We start from the raw sequence: 24,226 nt of genomic DNA, 5'->3' as shown, positions 1-24,226 counted from the left end.
AACCTAAAATAATGACTTGTGGATTGATGTGGATGCCAGCAAGCAGGAATGCTTGTGGATTAAACATCTCCGACGACGTTCATCGCCATAGAATGATTTTATCAGGTTACAAGAAAAGGTAGGATATGGATTTAATTGCGAACTGTTAGTAGGCTCCTGATTTTATGATTGATCATGCATGCTACGGCATTCGAGTCCATACGCGTCCAACTAAAAGTGACAGCCTGGTGAATAATCTGCATTACAAAAAGGAAAAAATAATAATTGAAAAAATAAATCTTTAAAGATTATTCACAATTATGTAGGCTATTGCTGCCAAGGTATCTCTTTACAGTGCTTTGTTATATGGATCTGTTTGGTAGAGAATGTTGCGATAGAGGCTATTTACACTAAGTGAAAATAGCAGTATTCTTTAGTGATATGCTATTTATTCTATGTTAAAATAGCAGGATCCTGCTAATTACTTATTGCAAATATTGAATAAAAGGGTATGATTAATTGTGGCGAAAAACATTATTAGAGAAAAACATTACTTATTGCAAATATTGGCAATTATCTGCACCTCTGCATTGTAATACATTATAAAATAGTATGCAATAACTTATTGAGTGTAATTTTTTAAGTTTATTTCAAATTATTAAATGGATGCCACCTTATTGGGACAAAAGCTCTCCCTACACCTATCCTAACCCTACCCGATACTTTATGTTCAACTTTTTGATTATTTCCTTAATTTTTATTAAAAAATAAATGCTTTTCTGATGTGATTTGAAATTTAAAAAGGGAGAAAAAAGTTCGCCAAAAGGCAGATTCGAACCCCAGTCGATCGTGTCAAAAGAATAGTAGCACACGCTTTACCATCTGCGCCACTGAATCTAAGAAGTGGTGACCGTCTTTTGCAAATTTGACTATCTTAATCATACGTTTGTGGGTGGAGTTAGTGTAAATAGCCTCTTCCAACAACATGGCTATTTGCACTTAAACAGACACTCCGATTTTTTTTTATATATAGGCTTTCCTGTAGCTAAAATAGTAGAGCATGGCGCTAGCAACGCCAAGATCATGGGTTCGATTCCGAGGGAAAGCAAGAGCTGATAAAAATGTAAAAACTGTAACTTGAATGCAATGTAAGTCGCTTTGGATAAAAGCGTCTGCTAAATGCATAAATGTAAATGTATATATTCCCAACAATTAAACAGTTGCCTACAGAAAAAAACAGGGGGTGCTGCAGCACCCCCACTTCCCGCGCCTGTGCGCATATACCAGGCGTTGCGGTAATAGCGTGTAAAAACTCAGATCAAAGGAAAAGCGATCTCTGGCATTCATTTATTAAGCCAGTTTCTCTGTCAATAATGAATAAATGAATGAATGAATGAATGAACGATTAAATAAATAAATTTTAAATACAAATTTTTAAAAACGGTCTGATAAAATGTAAATGACTTAAATGTTGAGTAATATTAAATGTAGAATTTCCAAATAATATGAAAATAAATATCTGATGAGAAATAACAAAATAAAAACCTTTCATTAACTTGCAAATATTTATCTGTAAATTCACATAGTTATAAAAAGAAGACTCCCTGTTTTCACAGACCAATTTCAATTCAGATTAATAGTCCACTACCCCAGTGTGTCAGGACTATATGATGTGTAATTCCAAAGTGAAAGCCTTCCAAAAACTCAAATTTAGTTTTGTCTGTGATTTCAGATTGGTATAAAAAAGAAACTTCTGATTTCCACAGACTAGTTTCCCATCAGATTAACAGTACACTTTCTCACATTGTCACTTACACCATTTCAGGACAGTCTGATGGTGAATTCCAAAATAAGAGCCCGCCAAAACTTGTATATACACTGTTTTGTCTACACAGTCCTAAAGTAGTGTAAATGATACTATGAGAAGGTGTACTATCAATCTGAAGTGAATGTAGTCTGTGTAAACAATGAGATACTCTTTTCTACTTATCTGAATCATTAGAAAGTCCTGACATTATGTGAGTGATATTCTGAGGTGATGTGCTATCAGTCTGAAGTGAAAATGGTTTGAGGAAGGACTTCAATTTGTAATATTGCACCAGACAATCCTGACATTGTGGGAGCGACACTGAGCAGGTGTACTGGTTATCTGAAGCGAAAGTGGTCTGTGGAAACAGGGAGTCTCCTTTTTAAACCAATCCAAATAGACACACTCTAAAAAATGCTGGGTTAAATATGGGAGAACCCAGCAATTGGGTTGTTTAGACCCAGAGGTTTGGTTACTGCCCAGAAGGTTGGGTTAAACATTTAACCCAATTGTTGGTTGAAAACAACCCAGCATGTGTTCTGTCCAATAATTACCCAGCACTTGGTTGTATTTAACCCAGCATTTTTTAGAGTGTAGACATGGCAGCTTAAATATGAGATTTTAGGGGGGCATTTATTTTGGAATTATACATAAAATAGTCCTGACACTGTGCGAGTGACTCTCTGAGCAGGTGTACTATCACTCCGAAGTAAAACTGGTCTGTGGAAACAGGGTTTTTCCTTTTTAGAGCTATCCAAAATCAAAGAAAAAATTGGTCATATATGGGTTTTTTGGAGGGTTTTCTTGTATTTTGTAATGCAACATCAGATCGTCCTGAAACTGGCTGAGGGACACTCTGAGGTAGTGGACTATTAATCTGAATTCAAACTGGTCAGTGGAAACAGGGAGTTTTCTTTTTATAACTATGTGAATTTACAGATAAATGTGGTTATATGCAAGTTTATGAAATTTTTATTTCTCATCAGACCGTTATTTTCATATTATTTGGAAATTCTACATTTAATATTACTCAACATTTTAAGTTATTTTCATTTCATCAGACCGTTTTTTAAACATTTGTATTATTTTAATTTAATTGATTTTATTTACTTATTTATTAGTTCATTCGTTTATTCATTACTGACAGAGAAACTGGCTCAATAAATGAATGCCAGAGTTCGCTTTTCCTTTGATTTGAGTTTTTACACACTATTACCGTAACGCCTTGTATATGTGCACACCAAAAAACAACGTGGCGGCTAGAATGACTGTATTTTTCAAAGTGGAGGCTGGCCTGACCGCAGTTGTTATAAGGTGTTCTGCCTTGGTTTCTCTGGGGCTTTCCGAAGTTACGGTTAAGACGACCCATTATTTTCTCAGAAAAACAACGAAATTGACTAAAGATACTTATGCACATGATAAAGGATGTCTCGAATGTCCCAAAAATTTCAACAACTAATTTTCGACCAAAATCGAAGTTAAAGGTGCAGTTGGAGATCTCGGAAAATGCTAACTTTAGCCTGATAGCACTGAAAGTGAACGTCCCACCCTCCCTGCAATCGCCGTCCAAAGCCACGCCCCCTGAACACACATACGCTCAAAGAGCAGAATACCAGAGTACAACAGTAAATTACTACAATAGACTACATCAACGGTTTCCAATTACAGTCCTCGTGCCCTCCCTGCTCTGAACATTTCAGATGTATATCTTATCACGTCCTACGGTTGTTCTGTTTGACCGTAAGTCATAAGTGCCCTGCGAAGTGGACATCACCAGATATTCCGCCATGATTCCAGTTCAAAGCGAGCGTATATGCTCCATACAAAGGGCATTAAAGTGTGCGAGACGTGAATTTAAATTGTATTTATTTACAGAGGTACATTATGTCACACTTCATACTTCTCTAGTAAGTTTCGTCTATGTGTGAGGACGCTGCGCAGCGCAAATCTGTGAATGAATGTTCCGAAGTGAAATAAACTTCAACGGATTTCCCCTGCTCAGGGAGTAGAGAGCAATGAACACTGTGTAGGGAGCATGTCAATCGGAACACAGTTCATGCACTTATGCTGCGTTCACGCCATGTCGTAATTACCGTAATTCCGAGATGACAACTCAGTGCTGTTGACCTCCTCGGACTGAGGATTATCCGTTTCTATAGACCCTTTTTGCGCCGACGTCACAGTTACGTCACAGCGCTAGCTGGAGGCAAAACAAACAGAAAACTAGAGCATTCAAACCAGCGCAGATTCGGCTACATAAGGAGCTTAAAATATCATCTTGTTGTGATGCTGGATGCAAGAATCGACGTAGTACAGGCTCCAATTTGAAATTTTAACGCATACCTGCTGCCCCTGCCAGACAAAAACCGACGACAGCTGTGGTTAAACGAGATACGAGCAGACTAGACAGAAACGATCGTTAAAAATGCTCGCTTTTGCAGCACACACTTCTTCTCAGAAAAGGTTAAATAAAGTATTGTCTTTTGTTGTGATGGATTATGGTTTGTGTTACGTGTCTAAAGATTTCTTATGCATCTCACAACTATGAAATAATGTCTGTGTGCATGTGTGAAAAACAACAAACTGACGATTTATATGCTTAATCATCTGTAATATACATTGTTGTGATTGATAGTGGCTGGACTTTCTAAGAACGTAGTAAGAAAAAATAATCAAACACAGAAAGTTCAAAATTTATTTCTGGAATTTTTATTTCTAGAAACTATTAACATCTTCCTTTAAATGTACTGTATGTAAAGTATTGTAAACTTAACTTACATAATTTACAGGATGTATATACTTTAAAATAACTATGTGGCCATGATACATACATCTTCAAATAATATATCACATTGAATGTTTAACTTACTTTTTGTATTTTGGCCCAGTTCACTCTCACGTCTCAAAATTAGCTGTAAAAATAGTTGCCTGCTGAAATTGAAATATATGTACATCTTCATGACTAGATAGACACAGGTGAGTTTCTCTTTACTACTCGTTAGGTTTCTCTATATGCGACTGGAGTCACTCAACCTGAGGTAATCCTGTCAGATCGTCCATCCATGAGCATAGGGGTCGGCCAATCTGATTTTGTCTGTTAAAGTTAACTTATTTAAATAACAATCATGGTCCTGCACAGTGAGTGACCTTACATATGCAGGTAAAATCGTATTTTCTCCAGCCATTGTTAAAAAAAAACAAGCTAACAGACTTCATAGCTATCGTTAGTGAAGCGGTCAGTGGAATCTTTCTGCCTCCAGCTAAGCCTCGCCCACAGAGAAACGTCACAATGTTTACTAACAGAAAAAGGGTCTATAGAGCTTGGCAACCGACGTCACTGCGCAGGGTATTCTGGGACGTAAACAAGAAGGCGCCACCATATTGTGAGGCCACATCGGGCGAGACTTAAAACGAAAAACAATGTTGAAAAGTCGATTAAAAGAACAAAATGTACTATACAGAGACAAACTTCTACCGGACGCAAGAAAACTGTACCTGGAAAAGATGACCAACCACCAGCACCTATATTTTTGCCTGATTTTGATTTAGATAACCGCACCCGATCGTCACATTCAGGGTTCATATACATTACGGTCATGAAAAACCTGGAAAAGTCATGGAATTTTAAAACAGCAATTTCCAGGCCTGGGAAGTTTTGGAAAAATAAATAAACCCAGAAAGTTTTGGAAAAGTCATGTTTCACAATTCTATGTACAGTAGAATTATGCTTAATCAGGTCCTGAATTTCGGTGTGGGATTGCGCATATTCCCGCAGCTTTCGACTTTAAAATGAGGGAAATTCCTGCAAAACATTTATTCAATATAGCGTGTAGGTTAGATGAGTAAATAAATTCACACAACCAGTCATTTGAAAACAGCGTGAGTGATTCAGCTGTACTGCGTCCTCTCTTGACCTTCTCTTCACATCTGCTGCACGCTGCGATACAAGACTTTAACTCACGTTTCGGTACAGTTGACAGAATTGTCAATTGCCTAATCAGTCATTGTTGCATCGTCACAGAAATGTATTATTTGCACGTTTTTTAAATTCTTTCTGTACTCGTGCGCTCCAGAGGTGCTTTTCTGTGCGCTGTATCCACATCCAAAGCGCGCGCTGCAAACAAACAAACAAAGCTTGTTGCGCTTAAGTGGCCAAACACACACAAAATAACGTCAAATGGTCGTCCTGGCAAGTATCCTCATAAGCATTGTCGGTTTTGTCTTAAGTTGCGAACGCATATGTATAAGTATTGGATCCGTGAAACAGGTCTTGTGACAGCAGCCTAATAAAGCTGTGCCGTCTGTCATTAATGTTAATCAAACAACAAAAGACAGAGGAAATCCCTCACTGCTCTTGACTAAATAATGTTTTGTTGAATAACTTTAATATGTTGATTTACAGTTTATTCAATTTCTGTATCCTATTTAAAACATTCATATTACAACTTCCTCGGCGCGTCGCAACCAGTGGCCTCACAAAATGGCGATTTTTCCCATCAGCCACCGCGGCGCTAGAGCAGTGACGTCACGCCCCCATCCACTATCCACCTTTTTCTTCAACACGGAAGTAAGCCTATGGGTGAGACTTCCGGTTGATTAGCCGCTATAGGTAAATAACGAGGAGAATAACAACGTGCAGTAACTTTTTGCACTACAAACCAGTGTGTTCATGATTAAGATAATACATTAAAATAATATGATAAGACACACTAATTTGCAATATGAAGCAGCAAAACGAACTGTTTTGTACAGCTAAAAATAGCTGGATGCGGATGAGACCGGAAGCTAGACCCATAGAATTTACAAATGGCCGCGCCCATTTTTACATCAAGAAAAAGGTGGATAGCTTCAGTCAACAAAATGAACCCGCGACTGCGTAAAAATGTTACTGGCAGCTGTAAAACGCATAACATTACATTTGTATGCTACTGCTAAATATTGCAGAACACAGAAACTGTGTCAGGTAAAAAAATAATTACAAACCATTTGTTTGTTGTTATTATTAATGCAGCAATAAATATTGCTAACCTAAACAAACAACAACAAAATAATAACAGCATGAGCGAACACTTACATAATGTTTTTTTATATTATAGTACACTATAGTATATACATATGTATCTATTTTCCCATTTTTTAGAGCAGTAATAGCTTTCTTTGAAAACTCCGCCATTTTTCACTGGTCCCGCGTGAGGTGCAGCGATCACGTGGTACAAGCTGTAGCTCTCTGATCCCAGTTCACAAGTTGTATTTACGAGCTCTACGAGGTTTTTACAAGTTGGTATCTCGTAATTACGGTTGTTACGATATGGCATGAACGCACCTTTAGTTCTCTTTTAACGAGCTGAATCAGGTGTGTTAACTAAGAGAGACATGCAAAATATGCAGAGCGGGGAGCGCGAGGACTGGAATTGGGAACTGCTGGGCTACAACATGTGTCATTCACCGGTGAGAAAACTTTATAGCACAGTTAGTAAAAGTACTACAATACCAGGAAGAAAGATCGGGTTGTTGATCTTTGCCTGCCACTCTTGCTCTGCACAGCGTGCGTGAACGCGATGATGACCGTATCCTGTCTGCGCGAACAGGGGCAGAGATATGCAAATACATACGTTGACAGGCAGGTAGGACAATTAAAACGCTCGGACCTAACATTTTAATTGGACGAACATTTCTTGGTCCTACACCTTCCACACAATATATAAATACAGATAAATACATTTAGACCACTTAACTTAATGATTGCTATCAGGATGTGAAGAGACTTTCAACCAGAATGTTTCTGAAGACAATCACCTCTGGCACCTTTAAGGTCTTTTGTTTTGCACGGCAGAATTTGTCTCCTGCAAAAGACAAAATATTTGCAGTAATATGACCAAGATGTTGATGCTTCATCTCTTCTTACCCTTCTGTATAATTATGTCTTGTACAGAGGTAACTTGTGAGGTTAAGTCAACCACATTTGGGGTGCAAAACATCAGCCCCAAGGGAAAAACTATTTTCAAAGTTGGAGAAAGTGTGACGCTCACCTGCTCTTACAAATACTGGATCTTTCCTGCAAAAGAAACCATCAAACTATGTACATGCCAAGATAACGGACAGTGGGATTATATGCCTGTTTGTGAAGGTAAAATTAGAGAAACACTTCTGGATTCTGGTGATGAATTTATTCCATGTTATTAAAAGCATGTGAATCTTGTTTCAGAGATTAGATGTGAAGTTCCACATGACCAGCATGTCTATTACCCGCACTATTACTTCAGAGGAGATATGAAACTGGAAGCAAAAAAATCATACAGTTGTGAGTCTGGATATAGTAAAACGGCTGCAGAGGCCACATGTACACGAGACGGATGGACACCAAAACCACTGTGTGCTGGTATGTTCAGCTGTGAAGTATTAAAATCTTTGCTACTCGCATAATATTAATAATATAAATTAAGTTTGTTTGTTTATTTACAGAAATAATGTGTGCAGCACCTAACATTGAAAATGCAGAGATTGTAGGAGGTCAGAGACTAAACTACAGAATCAATTCAAGAATAAACTATAAATGTCGTCCTGGATTTGAACCACAGCAGCTTGTACAAATCACCTGTGACTCCCAGGGCCAGTGGACAGGCATACAGCAATGCAGAGGTTTGTTACTGTCATTTTGCCTCTAATCCATTAAATGTCATGATACAAGGATTTTATTTATTTATTTATTTGTGTGTGTGTGTCCAATCAAATAATTATATGTTTGTGCATTGATGAAATCTAATTTTATTTTTTTTTTTTGTGTGTGTGTCCAATCAAATTATTATATGTTTGTGCATTGATGAAATCTAATTGGTATGATTGATGTTTGTTTTACAGCAATGTGTGCAGCACCCAACATCCCAAATGCAGATATTGTAGGAGGTCAGCAACCATACTACAGAATCAATTCAACAATACAATATAAATGTCGTCCTGGATTTGAACCAGAGCAGCCTGTACAAATCACCTGTGACTCCCAGGGCCAGTGGACAGGCATACAGCAATGCAGAGGTTTGTTACTGTCATTTTGCCTCTAATCCATTAAATGTCATGATACAAGGATTTTATTTATTTTTATTTTTTTTGTGTGTGTGTGTCCAATCAAATTATTATATGTTTGTGCATTGATGAAATCTAATTGGTATGAGTGATGTTTGTTTTACAGCAATGTGTGTAGCACCCAACATCCCAAATGCAGATATTGTAGGAGGTCAGAGAAAAAACTACAGAATCAATTCAAGAATAAAATATAAATGTCGTCCTGGATTTGAACCAGAGCAGCCTGTAAACATCACCTGTGATTCCCAGGGCCAGTGGATGGACATACAGCAATGCACCGGTTACAGCTTATTGACAATTTGTCTTTAATGCCATTGAATTTTATCATTTCCTTTTATTTTGTTATTTCATTTGCAAACTAATTATTATATATCTGTGCTCTGATGAATTCCAATTAGTATGATGGATGTTTGTTTTACAGCAATGTGTGCAGCACCTTACATCCCAAATTCAGAGATTTTGGGAGGTCACAAACCAAACTACAAGATCAATTCAACAATACAATATAAATGTAGTCCTGGATTTGAACCAGAGCAACTTGTACACATCACCTGTGATTCCCAACACCAATGGACAGAAATACAACAATGCACTGGTACTGTATGGTACAGTGGATCAAAATTGTGCCTTTTAATTCCATTGAATGTTGTGATATTGATTATTTTATTTTATTTTTAATTAAATTATTATATATCTGTGTTCTGATTAATTCTAACTAGTATGATGGATGTTTGTTTTACAGCAATGTGTGCAGCACCTTACATCCCAAATTCAGAGATTTTGGGAGGTCACAAACCAAACTACAAGATCAATTCAACAATACAATATAAATGTAGTCCTGGATTTGAACCAGAGCAACTTGTACACATCACCTGTGATTCCCAACACCAATGGACAGAAATACAACAATGCACTGGTACTGTATGGTACAGTGGATCAAAATTGTGCCTTTTAATTCCATTGAATGTTGTGATATTGATTATTTTATTTTATTTTTAATCAAAGTATTATATATCTGTGTTCTGATTAATTCTAACTAGTATGATGGATGGATGTTTTACAGCAATGTGTGCAGCACCTTACATCCCAAATTCAGAGATTGTGGGAGGTCACAGACCAAACTACAAGATCAATTCAGCAATACAATATAAATGTAGTCCTGGATTTGAACCAGAGCAGCCTGTAAACATCACCTGTGATTCCCAACGCCATTGGACAGGCCAAAAGAACTGCACTGGTGTGTTACAGAGGATCAACATTTTGCCTCTTAATTCCATTGAATGTTGTGATATTAATTTATTAATTATTTTATTTTATCCATCTATAGGACTAATTGTGAATTTACAGCTTAAAAAAATAATTATTGACTTTATATTTTACATATATTTGGGAGTAAAATAATTTTCCAAAATTTGTTTTCTACATTTGACCTTTGATCTCCTTTCTAGGGTTCCGTCATTTATAACTGACTTTGTCCCATTAGGGTAAACTATTTTTGGCAAATTGTCTGAAACTTCACACACAATCAAATGCTTTTTCACTATCTGAAAAGAAGTGAAAAGGTCTTACCGTTTCAAAAAAAAACATTAAAAATCTTCATGAACATTCTTTTTTTTTTTTTTTTCTTGTGCTGCTACAGTATATTTGATTTGGAACTCACGCATGAAAATGTCTAAAACTTGACACAAATTCAGATGCAATTTCACTGCCTGAAAACTATGTCATAGTGATTCAAAAGCATTACAACAACTTTAACATTGTGTTTCGTCTTGGAATTTCGAATCAATTATCGTAAATCAAGTAAAAGTCAACAAGACTCTTCTTTTTCAGTGTACCCCACACAACCCACACGTAAGTAGATGCTAAATTGTTAAGTCATAATTGAACCATCACTGCCTGTCAGTATAGTAATGTCAATAGACATTGGCATCTTCCCTGACCTCTGGTTGTTGTATGGATCACATCTTTCAAAATGGCATACAATAATGTACCCAAATGCATGACTTCCACAACAACCTATTTTTCATCACTGCCCTCACACTCATTGCTTCTATCCTCATTGGTCCTCAACAACTTCTTTTATTACTACAACCTGATTATCTGATGCACTCCTATTACTATCATCAATACGTTTTGAAATAAGTACAGATTTGTCTCTCCATCTTCCAAAAATGAACCTAAAACACATGCATAAAAGCTGTTATACAGCCTGCCCATGCTGGTTAACAGTACCAGTTACACCAAATATGCATCCCATAATAGGACTTTGTCAGTTATGCATGACATTCAGATTTTTTGGTCTCTGAGTTATTGTTTTTATAAAAGTGCATTAAAAATGACAAAAAAAAAACTTTAGAAAACACATTTGAAACACAATTATATTTTTAGAACTTGAATGTATTTGTATTTTCTAGTCTAAAATGAGCTCACTATGGAGCCTTGAGAGCATGTGACCTAACATGTGCTAATGCCTACTTTACTACTTTGTTGTCAAAAATGTGAAGCACGTGGCTAATAATTTTTAATTTTACTGGTTGAAGGGGATGTCATTTGACATCACTAATATAACATTTTGTTGGTTGAACATTAATATTGTATTTTACATGCAATTTTCTTAGTGTCATTTATAAATGACGATATCCCATAGAGGGTTATTTTAAATCAAAACATTGTATATCTGTGCTCTTATGAATTCTAACTAGAATGATGGATGTTTGTTTTACAGCAATGTGCGCAGCACCTTACATCCCAAATGCAGAGATTGTAGAAAACTACAGAATCAATTTAACAATAAAATACAGATGTAGTCCTGGATTTGAACCAGAGCAGCCTGTACAAATCACCTGTGATTCCCAGGGCCAGTGGACAGGCATACAGCAATGCACTGGTATGTTACAGCTTACTGACAGTTTGCCTTTAATTCAATTGAATGTTGTGTTACAACTTTTTCATTATCCAGTCAAATCAATATACATTGCCTTGCGAAAGTATTCAAACCCCTTCATTTATTCATGCTATTTGTATTTTCTAGTCTAAAATGAGCTCACTATGGAGCCTTGAGAGCATGTGACCTAACATGTGCTAATGCCTACTTTACTACTTTGTTGTCAAAAATGTGAAGCACGTGGCTAATAATTTTTAATTTTACTGGTTGAAGGCAGGGCCAGATTCTCCTTGTGCCCATCGATCGTCCACTGGATACTAAAAAAAAAAAATCTAATCATTAAATTAGTTACATATTAAAATGACCAGAGATATAGTGCAGCAGTATTTTTCTTGTGCGCGTTCTACAGCTCCCCCACACTGACAGAATTTCATGTGAAATGTTCAAAGCCTATGGATAGATTATTGCTGACAGGATACGACATTCGGTAAGGGAATATCATGATATTATCTGTCAAAAACAGTATTTAACACTACACAGATCTGTACAACAGGTTACATAATGAAATTAAATTAAATGAAAAACGCAAACACTAGCGCCATGAATAAGTCTATGCTATGTCATTCAGTATAGTAGTTAAATGTTCACAAATCATGTTATAAACATTCATAAGAGCACTAGACAAAGTTATCAGCTATATAGCAATGGTTATTAATAAAAACTATAACAGTAATACATTGTTGCATGAATAATAAACAACTGATAAAATTATCCACCCCAAACTATGGTACAGTAGGCCTATTAACAAATTTTGATGCAATAGGGTATGATTTAAAAACGATCATCGTTCGCTCATAAAGGTAAGAGTAATACATCCTTCGGAACTGTAAAGGGTCTACTTTTATTTGTGTGCATTCACAATATCAAAAAAACCTTGTGCTTTTATTAAAATAAATAGGAAAACAGAGGATAGGCTTGCCGTCTCGTCTTGAGGAGCGCTTCAATGATGAACCGAAACTCAACGAATTGAGTCACAAATATGATAAATATATCTATAGAAAGCTTTAAATTACTACTTTAAAACAAAATAATTCAAATCGAAAACAAAAACTCTTTCATTATGTAATCCGTAAAGATGCATTTCTCTCTAAAGGCTCCTCCGAGGAGATGGCCAGTCATTTTTCATCACCGTCTAAAATATAAAAATAAGGAAAAGCCTAAAACAGGCCCGATTATATTTTTTCTGATTTTTACGTTGCTCTGCTCTTAATTTCTTAACATTTAAAGGATTTTCTGCAACGTAATTTTGTCTGCATGTGAATTATTTATTAGCCTATTTTTTAATCCATGCAGCAAAATGCTTTAAAAACAGCTGTAAAAATTACTTTATTGCATTCCAGATGATTTTAAAGAACTTTTCACTATAAATTTTACGGGTTGCTTGAATGTAAAACATTGTCATGACTTTCGTTGTATTCCCATTTGTAAAATAGGCTACAAATTAATTGTGGTAGTCTAACCTGACCTGTTTATAAGCAGAAATGGACTTTGGCATGCAAAAGACTGATACGTTCATTATTAATGGCATGGCTGGTTCGGTCGACAGAAATACGGCTATAATTTACTGCTGAAATGTTTGCGGGGCAAATCACAGGTCAGTCTGAGCACTCATGGTACGCACAGTGCGTCCAGCCGTAAACCTGCAGGCGCCACTGACCACAAATGACACAAGCATGAAATGATGGTTCTCAATTCCGAATTGGGTTTCTGCAAGTTGAAGAACAGAAAAAAAAAATAGCAAGAGATAATGAGAGAGAGAGTACCAGTTCCTGCTGTAATAATGTTACACGTAACTAACGTTAGTTACGACGACATAATAATATAAATAGTAAAATAAACAAAATTATTGTTCAATCTTACTTGTGAAAGGTAATCCCACGCAATCTGGTATCTGCGCGGGTTATTGCAACAGTAAACTGCACAAAATAAGGGCATAAATTGCTCGCTCTCCATTGACTCCGGTGCTAGCGTAGAGTGAGGAGACCCAACCAATATGGCGGCGACGCTGGATTACGTTCCAGCATGTCATGAGGCGTCTACGTATATTATGTCTATGCTCACAACCGGCGCAACGTCATAGAATGTCTCTGAACAGGTTCACGCCCACTTTTGGGGGAAAACAAACCACCATACAGCATCGGATCGAGGAAGTGGACTAACCTTACAACATGCCAAAGAGTTGTTGTGTGGTTGGGTGCACCAATAATGTTTGTAAAAACCCAAATTTAGCCCAGGCTACCTGCCATCATCATCCATATCTTGCTGTTATGGAAATATTATGAATTACGGATGATGCTATCGAAAGCTAAGCCAGGCTAGTTGTATGGCTGGACAGAAAAGTGCACTCAGTACTCTAAATATAAGGACATAATATATACATTTAAAGATGTTTACTTTCAAACGAAGCAAAATCATTCACTGGCTTACCTGGTGATTAGATTAGGTACGAGTAAATGTCCGGCAAGACACCTCTGGCCACCGGGTGGGGTTGTTACACCAATTTGACGCTGGGATAATGAGTTTTTAAATTGACCAAATTAAGTTTGTGGATGTATCTTTCATGCTCTATGGCAGGCAGGGTGGACATATAATTACTTGACATAATTAATCCTAGTGATTACTTAAGTTATTCACGTCTGTCGGCTGTGTACGGACGTTGCTTTTTGCCGCTATTTTGTATTGAAGTCTATGGGAAGTCTAGTTTGTTTTCCCCCAAAAAGGGGCGGTAACGAAATTGACAGTTAAGTTCCCGGATGTGCCGGTAGTGCGTATCACTGTGCGTTCACACCGCAGGCGGCGAGAGCGTCAAAGTGGCCGGAAGTCTTTCATTTTCAATGTGAGCCGGCATCAAGCAGTGGCGAGAGCGTCGAGGAGAGTTGAAACAGGTCAACTTTATGGTAATGAGCTATGACGCGGTTGGGCGGCAACCAATCGGAATGTAGAAGTCCTCCGCTTGAGCGGAGTCCAGAGAACGCAGCCCTGTAAACTTTGGTTCCGACTACATTAGTTCCCAAGCAAAATGGAGGAGAGATTAATTATTGCTGTGGCGGGTTTCACTATAATATATGACGTGTCCCTGTTTGTATACAGGGACATGAATAAAAAAAATGATGTGTGGACTAAGGTGTCTGACATTGTTGGTGTTCCTGGTGAGTTGCTGATGTGCATTATCGTTATATATTTTCTGAAAATAAGCGGGAATTGCATGGTAACTTTAGCGCCAGAGCATGCAAAACAGTGTTGCTGCTGCAAAATATTTCTAACATATTAGATTGAACGAAAAATAGGTGTTGTAGAGAGGAGGGCGAGTTGTCACATATTTTAAAATGTGGTGGTGTCAAATTACTTAGTTGGAGAAAATAATGATAAATGTCATTAGGCTTAAATATATACAGGCAGTGGCACATACAGCTATGCCATTTCAGATATAGCATGCAAACAAGCTATTCTGAAATGTGGTTAATGAAGTGTGTTTTCTATTGTATTTTCACTAGTGGATGAGTGCAGAAGAAGGTGGAAGTCTCTTAGAGACACCTACAGAAAAGAGAGGAAGAAGGAGGCAGAGAGAAAGAGGAGTGGAGCAGGGGCGAGCAGTGTCCGGCCATGGCGCTACAGTGCAGTCATGGGCTTCCTCAACCCCTTCCTAGATGATAGAATAACTGCAAGTAATATGGTAGGGGGGGTTGGGGAAGCCCTGACCCCAGAGGAAAGCGAAGATGCTATGGCCAGTCACAGTCAGGCAGCACAGACAACACACACAGACAGTCAGCAGTGTGAGGTGAACCAGCTGAGTGAGAGCCCGAGCCAGTCCAGCATTCAGGGACAGACAGGGCACTCTCACAGGAGAAAGAGAGCACACACCAGCACACAGTTTGAAGAGAGGATGCTAACAGCTTTGGAGGCTGTGAGTAGGAGAGCTAGCACTCCTCAAGAGGACAGTGATAGTTTATTTTTTAAAAGCCTCCTGGAGGACTTCAGGACGCTGTCATTAAGCACATTATGGAAGTGTATTTTTTTTCTACCAGGGGAGAGTGGGTGTTGTCACACTTCATAGTATATTTATGAAAATCATGCTCTTTTTTTTTTATTAATTTGTGGCTCTTAAAAGAGCCGTTAAAAGCCATGGCTTATGCCACAGGTTGCCAGGAGACAGCTCCCTCTGTGGAGAAATAGGTCATAAATTTCTCCCGGGCACGGATGGCCTCCTGTGTGGTGTTGTTGCTGCCCACTCGGGTGACCTCCTGTAGGCCAGCAGCTTCTCTGTCTCCAGCCGATGGTATGGGCGTCCTGGTCATTTTTGTGGACCTCCTCAGGATGTTGTGGAGGACACAGGTGATCTCAATGACTCCTCTGTACATACGCCACTGAGATGTGAGAATACCAAAGGTATTCTCAACAATCAGCCTTGCCCGTGACAGCCTGTAATTGAAGACCCTTTGCCTGCTGGAGAGATTATGTCCTGGGAAAGGCCGAAGTGCCTGGCCGAAGGTGGAGTTAGCCAGCGCACCGCCATCGCTCGTCCTCCCGTAGCTGCCCACATCCACTACCCGGAAGCAGTACTGGGCATCTACCACTGCCAGGAGCACAACCGAGTAAGTCCCCTTGTAGTTGAAGAACAGGGAACCAGAGTTGTCAGGGGCCCTGATCACAACATGTTTGCCATCGATGGACCCAAGGCAGTTGGGGAAGTTCCACCGATGGAGGAAGTCAGTGGCGATCCTTTGCCAGTCTTCAGTTGTGGGGACTGGCATGACCTCCTGCACCAAGGCGTCCCATATTGCCCTGGCTACCTCTCCAACAATCCCTGCCACGGTGCTCACTCCCACACGACAGCTGAAAGCTATGGTGCGGTAGGAGTCTCCAGTGGCCAAGAATCTGCAAAAACAATAACTAATAATTACTTAGACAAAATGAACAAACAAAAAAATCTGTGGTGAACAGAAGTACATTTAATAATAATATAATCTCTCTCTCTCTCTCTATATATATAATATAATACCACAGGTCACTTTTAATTTTCCTGATTATACTTACATTAAGTAATGTTTATGGGCTACCTGAACAATGCAGGACTTTTACTTGTATCAGAGTATTTTTACAGTGTGTTATTAGTGATTTTTACTTTATTATGTAAAGGATCTTAATCCTTCATCCACAACTGCAAAAAATACTATATTGCCAACTGGTAAATAGCAATGTAACAACCAATGAAACCAATTTCCAACCTAATAAAATTACAAAACAAAATTTCAACTCCAATTCAAACATAAAGAAAAAAAAATTCCCGCTAGAACGTTTGTTTTTCAGCGGGAATGCAGTTCATTTGCTTAGAACAACACCGATTTGACCAATTGCATTAAGGCTACACTTCAATCTGGACAGTTTGTTATGTAGGCTACACACAAATTAATGTTAATTAAAGACCAAGGCTAGTAAATGTCTCCTAGAATGTTGAAATTAGACTTGCGGCGGTGTGAACGCACAGTCAGTGGACTATCGGCAAGATTTGAAAATTCCGATTCAACTATGAAAATCCTTAGTTGGGGACACCCCTAATCTATACATAATATGGCAAGAACAGAGACCCGTGATTAGGATCACATGAGAGAATGATCTGCACGCAGAAGTGAGAGCGCAGAGAGATGACACGCAGTGTGATCGGGTGTGGCTAATTCATGATGTTCACTTCTTTACTTTTAATAAATCAAGTGTTATGATCTGCCGAGCTCCCTGTTGGTGTCCTCCTTGCAACAAAGCCAAGAACCCACAAGTCAGCGTGTGGTAAGAACTGTGAAGCTCGCATAGAAACTACGCGCGTTGCAGTAGTCAGGGGTTAAAGTTCTCCGGCACCGTGCCGGATCTCCAAAATAAAAAATAAAAGTTCAAAAAGCTGCGACGCGCGATGGTCAAAGTCCATCTAGCCCATATTTACATGGAGAAACTAATTAAAAAGCAGTGGAGATTTGTGAACAGCTCAGAGTAATCGTGTCATCTCCATAAGAACGATGATTGCCAGAACAAATTTACCGGGCTTTTTGAAAAGGTCCTGTTCACATATGATCTCTTAATGGTAATTCTTCCGGTAATTTACGAGTAAAGACTGTATGTGTGAAAGGGGCTAAACTCTTTTTCTGTATATGCTGTGAGAATTGCTTAAAGTTCATCTGGGAAAACAATGTGCATTATCTCACTAGATTTGTAACATAAATCATAAACCTTTGGCAACACAGGAGAATACGTCAACCTATGTCTAAATGCCATGTTGTACATCGCAATGTCAAAATAAAAGTTTCTGCATGTGGCCAAATATTAAAATTTATTGGATTAAAACATCGTTTAATCACACTGTAAAGCGAAACGTCACCAGGCCGTTGGCGCCCTCTGCAGGTATTTGTTATAATTTACTTAAATTGGTTATGTTCATTCAAATGTATAGGCATATTATATTATGTAGCCTATTTTAACTGTGTTGTTCAATAAAACTATGTAATTACTTGGTTTTGATATCTTATTTGAGCCAATTATTATTGCCTTATCGTTAGTTTATATATAAATAATCATACTACAGCCAGGTTTTCACTTAGGTCTGTTTGTGTTAATAAAAATATCAGATTACTCAATTGTCAAAATAATCAGTAGATTACTTGAATACCAAAATAATCCTTAGTTACAGCCATAGATTAGTTAAAATATTTCAAAATAAAACTGTATTTTTACTTTTTGTAATTAAAAGACAAATATTTTGTCATTGAAAATTTCTTAAAAATAGCATTCAAATTGTCTCGTTCTAGCGAACCAATTATCTGTATTTTGTCTCATCTCGTGATCTGAATATATTGTCACACCCCTAGTGTATATAAGTGGTGATATAGCTCATAATTTTCCAAGTGTATGATATAGCTTTCATTCTTCAGGTCAACCATGAAAAAATAAAATAAAAATCAGTTTCAATAAGGAAAGCAATAACTTTGCCATAGTATCCTTTCAAATGTTTAAGGTGCAACAGTCATTGCATGCTTTGCATGTGCTGCCCCCTCCCCCCGCCCCCAGGAAAAAGTTCAGGCTCAGGATTTTTTTTTGCTTTAACCCCTGAGTAGTGTATATTTCTGTTGAATTATTCATGTGTAAAAGAAGCTCTTTGCTTAATTAGTGTCATTTGTTATCAAGCTAGTCTGAAATAAACCAGGCAACAGTTTCAACTCTAGGATAAACTTCAGCATTTTGTGTCCTGAAAGAAGATGTTTAGTTAATATCATACATGTTTAGCTACACTGTAAAAAAAAATTCCGTAATAAATACCGTTAAATAACGGACTGTAACGCGACCGTAAAAATACGGTAATTTTCCGTAGTTAAAAAACGGAATTATTCCGGCAGCTGGGGCACCAGAAAAAAAGCAAAATAACAATTAAAATAGGTTTGTTCCTGTAATTTTCATATCAAAACATCAAAAAGACTACAATGCTGTTCCATCATATTACTTAACATTTAACTAATACATTCTCACATTTCTGTAAACATTTTTTGGTTTTACAGAATGAGCATCAATATGCAGGATGCATATTGAGTAATTTCACATTTCCAAAAACAGTATAAACATTTACTGTACTTTCATACCATTAACATTATCACATAGATTAGACGATTTCAATTTTTCTAACAAAAAAATAAAAAATAAATAAATATATAGTACTACATATTTGATTTTAAATGTACAATTTTTCAACAACAGAATATGTGTCAAGGGCCTAAAAGTCCATTTCCTGGTTTAATTATACTCCATTCGGTTCAACTTGAATGCATGGAAATGCATAAGACACTGAATTTAAAAGCTCACCGACATCATATAGCTTTGACAATCAAGGTATCTTGGTTACATCACTGAATACAAATTACACTAAATATCCAAGGCATTCACATGAGGTTGTATCTTCAATAGCAACAAATTCCTTCTGCAGCCAAATAAAAAAATTAGTTCAAAACTGGGGATCAGTCTCTGGGGCTCATCTAAGTGTCCTGGTCTCCGCTGACGTTCAGGGCTGTAAAGGTCATCTCTAGGTGCTGATCCACCATCTGGTTTGGATACGGACTGAATCTGGGTGGCTCCGGTGACCTTGGAACAACAATGAAAGAGACTAATATTAGTGTAGATGCCATTTTTCTTACAATATAACAAGTACATCATGGGAAATGTTCCCGGTTTCGGTTGGCCAAATTAATGCAGCCTAACAATCCTTTAACAGATTTGAATAACAGAAATTTGTTAGTGTGTTATGTGTAATCACTCAGAATAAACTGAACTTTATCATCCCTTTTGTAGATGCTAATATAGTAGAGGATGTAATGATATTATCAATATAGTGGTATCACGATAGCAAAACTCGATATTATCGTGGTCACATGACAATATGAAACGATAGGTCTTCTGGGCAAAAAGTGTAATTTTTAAAATATATTTAAACTTCTTATTCTAACATAAAAGTTCTTTAAAGTTGTGTTTTGGGCCATTATGTTTTTGCACAGTCTCTGTCAAACAAACTAAAACCAAAAGCACAATATGGCTTAATTTTTTTCTGAATTTTTTCTTTTCTTAGTTAAGAACGTGGGTTGGAGCTCGTAATTTTGACCTCTCAAAGTGCATTAGATAGAAGAATTTAACTTTAAAATGTAAAAAAAAAAAAAGTCTTTATTTGTTCTTTTTTATTATCGCAATAAATATCTTATCAGGGACTTCATATCTAGATATTATCGTATCGTGAGATTTTGATATCGTTATTCGTTACATCCCTATAATATAGTTATCATTAGTTATTGGTCTTGGAGTGAAAGAGTGGGGCTTCAGGACAGGTTAGAGAAGCTATGTGTTAATGTATACACTTACCCCTAACATAGATCTGGGATAGGATCCTGGAGTTTCTTCAGACAGCATTATTCTCCTTGCTCTGAATTTGTGTTTGAGGAACTGGTACCATAACTGCAAACATAGAGAAACAGATCAGATTAAAAGAAAAACCTCCAATTCTAAAAATGTATATAAACAGAAATGACAAACTTCTGATCATTAGAACTTCTGAGTTATCTTACACTTTTCACATAAGGTAAAGTCTGCAAAGCAACTTACATAGCAATTTCCTTCTAGATTCTTAAGGAAAGTAATATTTCCCAAGAAGAAAACCTGCACATATTCTGCATTGGTAGAGTACCTGAAAGATAAAATTACAACAGTTAGCCATATAAAAAAAAAAAATAAAAAATAAAAACATGTTATCCATGTTTGTATTACTTAAAAAGTACCATAGATACTTTGAACAAATATTGGCGAAGAAAGGGGAACAAATTACAAATAAGTTCACATACCGAACTTACATGTGTTTGATTCTTGGAGGATTTCTGACATGTTTTTATCGGAGTCTGGTCTGAGGATTTCTGGAAAAGAGGGAATGACAAAACCAGCATGCAGTAAATTCAGCTTGAATCATTATAATTACCAATGTACCTATTAAGACATATTACTTCAAGTCATCCTTAACATTTCTTTTGTTGAAGACAAATGGCATTTTGATGGCATTCTGTTGGTACTGGTTCAAGTGTAACCACCTCCATCTCAATAAATTTGTTGAATTGGGTCCGTCTTGTTCTCGTTATCCCCATCCACCTTATTATATGCATGAAAGGAAGGACAGTTACTTTTCTAATATGAAAGTTGCACAAATTAAATGTAAATAATAAATGTATGTACAAATTAAAACACATACTTGTAGTTGATTCGTGAAAGTGCTCTCCTCACTTCTACTGGCTTTATGACATGAAGGACACTCTCTTGTACATGGTTCACGATGATATGCGTTTTCTAGATGGGTGGGATGTGAACATTTTTTTCAGGATATGTGCCTCATTTCTAGCCTTGACGCATGACCTTTTAGAGTTTTTCACAGAAACACCACAACGAATATAATATAATATAATCATATACATCTTTTAAATTATACAATTTTCACCTTTTTAGCTCGCCCCTGATATCAGCTGCTCAAGTAACAAGTAAGAAAATCAAATACAAGCATGTAAGTGCATGGGACATGATAATTAAAAATTCTACAAAAATCCAAAGAAATGTTAGTAGTAGTACACAATAAATAATTCCGTTTCTGTGCGCCTGCTTCAGTGAAGGCAGTGCATTAATTCAGAGGTGATTAAACTGACTGGAACTACAGGTGTTAACTAACTGTTTGAACGATCACCAGCCAATCAGAATCGAGTATTAGTAGACACACCAACTGCGCTGACACTAACCAGTCTAAGCTTGAATTACATTAAAAAATACCATAAAAAGATATAAAAATAGAACACGATCTATGTCTGAATGACACACATCTAACGTACACCGCATGAAGTTGACTCTAACCGAACTTAGGTCTCCCAATCAAACTGGTCTCAGAGTAGCCTGAAGTTTTCACTCATTTAAACAGCATTTTAATTTTCTAGACGAAGCCTACATTTAATAATTCAGATGTCACGTTATATGCCTATGATTAAATAGAGATCGGCGCTATAATCATCGTCTGAGGAAATTCCCTCTTGTGGAAAAATGGCGCTTAACGTTATTCGACAGAATGCATCTGGAACCAAAATAGGAGCACAACTTGACTGTCAAGCAACAAACATAACTACACTAACATACCTTCAACTAAAACGAGACCTCAATGTAAAAATCATAAACATTAGGCCTAACGGTCCGAGTCCAAGTTTAAAAACACACACAATCAAATTAGGCTTAATAACAACACAAACAACGACGGTCAAAACAAAGTTACAAATGCCAGAAACCAATATTGGTCAGAAAATATGCATTTTACCGGTTTATTTTTGATCCACATCCATGAATGATTGCTGAGTGTCGAGTGATTCCAGCCGCGCAGCTGCTCCACTGTGTGCCGCCTACAGGAGAGGTATCCTTCCGCCGCGCGGGATTTCCTCTAGTTCCAATATTTAAAATCTTCATAGTTATCATAAATGTCCGTTTATTTTAACAAAGAATGTATGATGATATGATAAAATAAGTAATTCGTAAGGAAGGATGCAACTCATTTGGGACCAGATATCACCGTTGACAGTTTTTTATTCCTGTAAAAACACTATTTAAAAATTATAAAATTACTATAAAAGGTCATCTGTTAAATAAAAATGCATATTTGTACGTTTTGATGAATTCGCGATTGTTTTTTAACGTGAAAAAAAAAAACATTTAAAAAAAACTGAACTTTTATGGTTATTCAGTTACAGGTTTGCCATGTTATTTTACATAGAACATGTACATTTACAGTATATTTCTGTAAATTCCCCGGAATTTCAAAAACACAGGGGAAAAAAACATACAAAATACTGTAAAATTACAGTTTTTTTACAGTGTATATCTGCTTGAAATGTAATGATTGATTGATTGATTGATTGATTAATTGATTGAAAATTGTTTTTGTTTTCTTTTTTTCAGGTCTAAAAGCCAGACAATATGATGAAAATATACCGGAGAGCAGCAGAGGTATGAAACTATGAAACATTTTGATAAAATTACTAGCCACATTTTATTTACAATACTATATTTTCTGTTCGCAGAGTTTATGTTGCAGTGCAAAATTTGAATGGAATAAATGTCTTGTAATATTTAGTAAATAAGTGTCTTTTGGCATGTAAACTGATTAACAACATTAACATCCACCAGCATGCAACTCTACATTTATCATAATCTTCTGTATTAAGATCTGATTATCCTTCCAGATGTGAATGAAGATGCAGAAATATACTGATGCAGGAGCAACTCACACACACTAACACACACACATACAAACACACTTGCTTGATACATCAATCTACTTGCTTATGTTACAAAGTCATCATTGATTCAGAATAAAGCTTGACATTCAAACTGTTACAATGAGTTTGGTTTCTTTTTACACTATATCCTCAATTTAAATTAAATAGCATTTGTAAAAAGGAAGACTGGCCTAATTTGAATTGAAAAGTAAGACTTGGCTAACTGATATTTGGTCAAACTAGTTCTTTAAGTCCCCCTTTTGTGAAAATCAAGTTTGTTTGTTTTTTTTGTTTTTTTAATGTTGTTTATTTGTCTATGTGGCGTTTTAGTGGCGTGCCAATCCATTAATCAACACCATTGCTGAGTATTTTCTCCTTAAAACTAGTTTCCCAAAGGCTGTCCCAGAAATGTGGTTTGAAACAGCCCTTTTTTTAATTAACCAATCATGTCAAGGGATCCTATCATTAGCATATCATTAACTGTGTCAGGAGGCCCTGGATCATGGCTGACTGGTATGACTGTGTGGAGGCGGGGCTAATTTGTATATTCATAGATCGGCATATAGTAAATGAGGCAGTTACATTCAAGCTATTTTAAGGCATGAGAAA

General features: G+C 36.9%; 1 protein-coding gene across 1 annotated transcript in view; it reads left to right on the top strand.

Moving 5' to 3' along the window:
* The window catches only part of cfh (complement factor H), a 40,211-nt gene extending 16,479 nt beyond the window's left edge, over positions 1 to 23,732 (top strand). The window contains exons 7-17 of the mRNA XM_058759949.1: positions 7,719 to 7,913; positions 7,992 to 8,165; positions 8,249 to 8,425; positions 8,645 to 8,818; positions 8,973 to 9,146; positions 9,288 to 9,461; positions 9,609 to 9,782; positions 9,930 to 10,103; positions 11,592 to 11,753; positions 23,298 to 23,345; positions 23,582 to 23,732. Of these exons, the coding sequence (XP_058615932.1) occupies positions 7,719 to 7,913; positions 7,992 to 8,165; positions 8,249 to 8,425; positions 8,645 to 8,818; positions 8,973 to 9,146; positions 9,288 to 9,461; positions 9,609 to 9,782; positions 9,930 to 10,103; positions 11,592 to 11,753; positions 23,298 to 23,345; positions 23,582 to 23,610 (1,655 nt within the window). The 3' untranslated portion in view covers positions 23,611 to 23,732. The remainder of the gene's footprint in view (positions 1 to 7,718; positions 7,914 to 7,991; positions 8,166 to 8,248; positions 8,426 to 8,644; positions 8,819 to 8,972; positions 9,147 to 9,287; positions 9,462 to 9,608; positions 9,783 to 9,929; positions 10,104 to 11,591; positions 11,754 to 23,297; positions 23,346 to 23,581) is intronic.
* Positions 23,733 to 24,226: the final 494 nt, after the last annotated feature.

The sequence above is a fragment of the Onychostoma macrolepis genome, chromosome 22 (genome assembly GCF_012432095.1).
Source record: "Onychostoma macrolepis isolate SWU-2019 chromosome 22, ASM1243209v1, whole genome shotgun sequence".
Lineage (NCBI taxonomy): Eukaryota > Metazoa > Chordata > Actinopteri > Cypriniformes > Cyprinidae > Onychostoma > Onychostoma macrolepis.
Note: the sequence above shows the minus strand (reverse complement) of the source record. Positions and strands in the feature narration are given on the sequence as shown.